This window comes from Rhagoletis zephyria, unplaced genomic scaffold, assembly GCF_001687245.7.
Source record: "Rhagoletis zephyria isolate East Lansing unplaced genomic scaffold, Rhagoletis_zephyria_1.1 Rzeph_scaffold_21568, whole genome shotgun sequence".
Lineage (NCBI taxonomy): Eukaryota > Metazoa > Arthropoda > Insecta > Diptera > Tephritidae > Rhagoletis > Rhagoletis zephyria.
In genome coordinates, this window is record NW_016178626.1 from 2,061 (window position 1) to 7,732 (window position 5,672).

Consider the following 5,672-nt stretch of genomic DNA (forward strand, 5'->3'; position numbering starts at 1 on the left):
AACACTGATATTTCCTAAGCAACCTCGAGTTGAAACCTTAACTCAATCAAGAAAACACGAAGAGACCAGGCGAAATAAACAAAGCAAGAAACATAAAACGCTTGAAGGGAGTCACTACGCAAGTTCACCTTGTACGCTCAGTTCGCACTCTGCGGGGTCTCTTGCCAACTGACGGACACTACGCATCCACCAGTACGCTGATAAGCAGACGGACACTATAAACAACTTCGCATTATTTGCTACGCACATTTCCCGCTTGTTTTTAATCCATTGTGGATGGCTGCTTGAGAATAATCGATTATTTGGACATTTTGTGTATTTATACACTGAGAGAAAAATCAAGCAAACATTGGTTAATATTACCAAATTCAAACTTGAAAAGGAATCACCGTGATTTTTGGTTAATCTTAATAATGCCTTGGTTGATATTTTCAACAATGATTTGGTAATATTAACCACAATTTTGTTTAAATTAACCAAACTTTTGGTTGACGATTTTTCGTTTGAATACGTTTATGTTCTGCACTTCAAAGATGCTTTTTCCTAATTCGGAGATACAAAACAAAAATTTTTATTATCATTTTAACATGTTGCCTCTGACGGAGTTAGCAAATAACAGCAAGCATCTCTACACACTCTGCTACAACCGCTTTAAAAATGTGTCTTCAAATGTTCAAGTTGAATCAACTTTCTTCATCGTTCGTCGTTTGATTTGGTGCTGCACTTCACAGAGGCTTTTTCGTAATTCGGAAAAACCAAAGAACAGAAAAAAAATATTAAAATTATGTATCGCTCTGATGGCATTCGTACTGCTGGAAGCCAACAAATAACAGCAAGCACCTCTGCTAGTTCAGGCACTGCCATACATACGAATTTGTTCTCAAATGTTGAACTTGAATCACATTTCTTACAATCGGCTTAATGACCATGAAAAAATCAAATCCACAACTTGATTGAAAAAACCATTGTGCTGTTGGCTCAGTGTATGGATGTTTATTTATTTAATTTTTTTATGTATGTAATTACAAGTATGTATGTACATTTGAAACCAAAAGACACATTTAAAAACTAAGTAGGTAACTTAAGGGATTTCAGAGCTGTTTATACTTACCGGGTAATACATTCCTTGCGGAGGAAGAAAAAATGCTCCTGAGCCCCACAGTTTGACGGCTATTTTTAGTTGGGGGGGTCGCGTGTAGCGGATTCCTTTTGATGGCTTTTAAAATCAGCAATGCCCTATGGAACGCGGTTTTTGTTTGATTTATATTCGCTGCGAGTTCTTTTTGCTTTATGAACACTCTACTTATATATGTATATATACGCTGAATAAAAATCTATTATGACTTATTATTTTTTCAAAATTAGTATTTTTGGAAGTTTCAGGTGTTTATATGTATGTATTTCAGTAGCTCGTGTGTGCTTTAATTATTTATTTATTTCTATTCTATAGATTCTTCTTAAATAGCAAAGTATTTTTGGCACATTCGTATTTAAAATTTTAATTTTACGTTTTTATTTCGCACTGATGTATTTATTCACGTACTTAAATACATACATACATACATATCGTCGTTAAAAGTACAAAACCGCGTAACTAACATTTGCTGCCAAAAATTGGATTTGCTCACACAAGCTCTTGGCTCAATCCCTATCCATTCGTCCTGAAATATACCATTTTGAAATAGTAGTTTTTTTAACCATCTAGAAAATAATTTGTGCAACCTCACGTACGCGGTTTTGCATTTTGTTGGTACGCGGTTTTATACTTTAAACGGCGATATGTATGCATCTACGTACCACATATGCATACTTATGTATTTTTGTGAGAAAAAAATTATACTATTCTTTAATGGCGTTTACATAATTCACTAAATACAAACATGCACACATACATATGCATATAAAGTTCTAAAATAAAAGAAAGTTTTAAAATTCGCGTTTCCTTGCAGTTTACACTGCAAACAATTGAAACTTTTTCCGTTGGAACTGTAGTCCAAAAATTGTATGATAATCTATTTTAAGCGATACGGCACTAGCCGGCAAACATAGTATGTATGTATGTATGTATGTTTGTATGCATTTTTATGATTCATGTGCAATGAACAACAAAAACACCAACGCAACGTTTTAGTAGCTTGATGTACTCAGGCACTTTTTTAAAGATTGCGAAGAGCGGTGGTGCAAGGTGCGTATTCATTAATATATGTACATATGTATGTATGTGTATATATAACTGCTTCCCAGCTAGCATAATTGCCAGACATTTCCAGATATCGGACAAGTCGGCCAAATATCTGGTTAAAAAGTTTACTAATTAGACAAGTCTTACAGATTTCTATGCGAAGTGTGTGGGGAATTTTATATATTTTCATATCCGACATGTTTGATTGAATTCTCTCCGATTTCTGGCGCTCACGCTCATTATGTTTATTTGTCTCTTCTTCCACAGGCCGATCGGCAAAATCAAGGCATAACAAAAGGTAGAAGCAAGGCATAAATATTCAACAAGGTAGAAGTGACAATTCAGTCGAGCTCTCTCATAGCTGACTGTAATGTCAAAAAATGTAAACAAAGAAATTCATCGAAATCACTTCTACCTTGTTATGCCTGGGTAGAAGTGATTACGACATTTCTCTTCTTTTGAACTGCGACTGAAATGTCACCTCTAAACCCAATATTATTCAAAATTTTTACTTTTTTTATTTAAATTTTCAAATGTGAGCTGTGCGACTAATTTTAAATACATATTAAAATGAAAAGGAATTACGGGCGGTCCGTTTTGTTTGCCAAGAGCCAGGACAACAAACTTTTGCGTTATTTTAAACTTCCGAATTGTCAAGTGAAGCGACAACGGTGGGCAAATGGCAGCGATGTTCCACTAGGAGTGTGTTTCATTTAATGTGAAATTTTGTGTAAGTATGCATTTCCTCATTTACATTAAAACCAGAATGCAATAACTAAAATGAAGCTGATTCTGATGAGATTTTAAATATTTTCATACTTCTACCTTGTTGAATATGCTTTGAGCGAAATGTATTCCGATTTTTTTTTGTTTACTTCAAAAGTGAGTTTGCTCAGTAATTAGGATCAACAACAAAAATATAATAGAACTTCAATACTGCTCCAGCTCTGGAACAGAGGAAGGCTTCCTCTGCGTTGGAAAGGCCAGATGCAGAAGGACTTGGCTTCACTGGGCATTTCCAATTGGCGTCAGTTGGCACAGAAGCGAAATGACTGGCGTACTTTGTTGAACTCGGCCAAAATCGCTTAGGCGGTTACAGCGCCAAATAAGAAGAAGAGGAGAATACTGGTAAAAACTTCAAAAGTAATATAAAAAAATAATAATTTAGTTGAAAAAGGGTAACAAAATAAATAATATAATTTTTAATGCATAGTCAAGGTAAATATGTAGTGAAGGAAGCGCAGCAATTAAAACATATTTACACAATTTATATTAAATTGATTAGGAAATACATAAACAAATTTGAAGTGAATGTAATCAGATAATAATTTGACATTTTTCCCGAAATTCGTTAGATATCAGTCAGATAAATCGGCAATCAAATCAGAATTTCCCGCGACGTATCGGCTTGATTGCAAACATTTTTGCCGACGGAGATCTAACAGATGTCTGGCAATTTTGCTAACTGGGTTAGTAGTAAGTAACTCAGATTTGAATAGCTATGTACTACACATATAAGATTTATGTACATATTTATGTGCATATTGATAATTATTTTTCGTTATATTTCGATGGACGTTTCTAGTTTCTTGATAACTCCGATTAAAGTTGTACGGAAGGTTATCGCTTGACTGACTGTTTTTTTTACTATTTCTGAACTCATGATATGACAAATGTAATGTACATTAGGGTGGTCCAAAAACAGTAAAGTGGGGGAATTGTAATGCTCTCACCCAATAGGATTGTTCTATATCGAAAAAAGTATACCTCTATTTTTTTATTATAAAATCAAGAAATTTTTAGGGGCCGCTCAAAGCGCTCAAAGTTTTCCATATATTTGTATATGGGAAAAATTAATTTATTCGTAGAATTCTTGAAAGTTAATATTTTTCGATCGGAAAACTCTGGTTCTCTACAGGAGACTTTCAATAATAATACCCAGTTGTTTATTTAACCATTTTTTAATACTACCGATCTTTTATTGGTCGCCCACCCCACTGCATTTTTTGGGGTTTTTGTCTGACCTATAAATTATAGTTTGCAAAGAAAAATGGTTAAATAAAAAATTTGGTATTATTACTGGGAATCTCCTGCAGATAAACGGGTTTTCTCGTAGAAAAATTTTGATTTTTAACTATTCGATACCATTTCTTCGAAAACTTGTTTTTTCCCCGATATAAAATACATGGAAAACTTTAAGCGCTTTGAGCGACCATTTAGAGGTTGATTTCAAAATAAAAAAAATAAGGGTATATTTTTTTCGGCATAGAACCATCTTAGAGGGTGAGAGCATAAAAATTCCGACTTTACTTTTCACATGCTTTTTTTTGGACCACCCTAATGTACATACATACATATGTAGGTAAATACTGCCTCAGTATGTACATATCGATGGTCCTCTGCAACAAAACAAAATCCCTTACTACTGTTAATGGCTCGAATCTAATCCTTACTATTTACTGTAGTAATCCTCATTACTTTCTTAAGTAACGATAAGACAACGAACTTGAAAAATATTGTAGATATTTGAAAAATCACCATGCACTATTTTGATCGCCAGGGGATGTGCATAAAAAATATAATTATGCATACATTTGTACACACATTCAGCCTTAAATAAGGCAAAAAATATTTTCAAATAAAAATTGTACTGTGGCAACGCTGCGTCGCTACATGTCAAAAAATCAGCAACATCTGTCAAGAGAATGTGACATTCGATTTCCGTTCCTGCTTCTTCTTGGTCAAGAAAAGTTTTCTGAAAAAACGTCGTCACGTGAAGATAAAAAAGGAGTTTTAGTTTTTAAGTATCTGCGATCATAATATTCGTTTTCTCTAGTAAATATTAATAAAAGTGTGAGCCCACGCGCTATATAATTGGTGACCCCGACAAAGAACCAAAAACTGCAGCAGATGGAGTCGCACAACGAGGATAGCAAGGCAGAAGAACATCCGCAAATGGCAGTCACACCTCCAACCGCACTCAGCCGCGAATTAGGTGCAAACGAGGAAATTGCCAACATCTCCGTAAAGCTACCCCCATTCTGGCACGCAAATCCAAACTTGTGGTTAGCTCAAGTCGAGTCTCGCTTCATAGCCGCACGCATCAGACACGATGCAACGAAATACCACACCGTGATTGCCGCCATCGAGAGCAACGTGCTGGCGCAAATCAGCGATATCATCTTAAACCCCCCAACTACCGACATGTATGAGACGTTGAAAACACGCATTTTAGAGCGATTCGGAGAGTCCGAACAACGACGAATAAAAAAATTGCTACAAGAGCTGGAGCTCGGCGACATGCGTCCGTCACAACTCCTCAGGGAGATGCAAATTCTGGCAGGTAACGCGATGAACGACGCTATGCTACGATCAATCTGGATCAGTCGGCTCCCAACTGACGTTCGGACCATAATTTCAATCAGCACAGAACCTTTGGAAAAAGTGGCGCTCCTAGCCGATAAAATCTTAGAGGTTAGAGAAGGACCAC

General features: G+C 35.6%; 1 protein-coding gene across 1 annotated transcript; it reads left to right on the plus strand.

The window, feature by feature from the left end:
- Positions 1-5,092: 5,092 nt before the first annotated feature.
- Positions 5,093-5,525, plus strand: LOC108381151 (uncharacterized; the record flags this gene model as incomplete). Its single annotated transcript, XM_017637565.1, has 1 exon — positions 5,093-5,525. A coding segment is annotated over exon 1 (433 nt), but the record flags the coding sequence as incomplete, so codon positions are not given.
- Between the last annotated feature and the right edge of the window lie 147 nt (positions 5,526-5,672).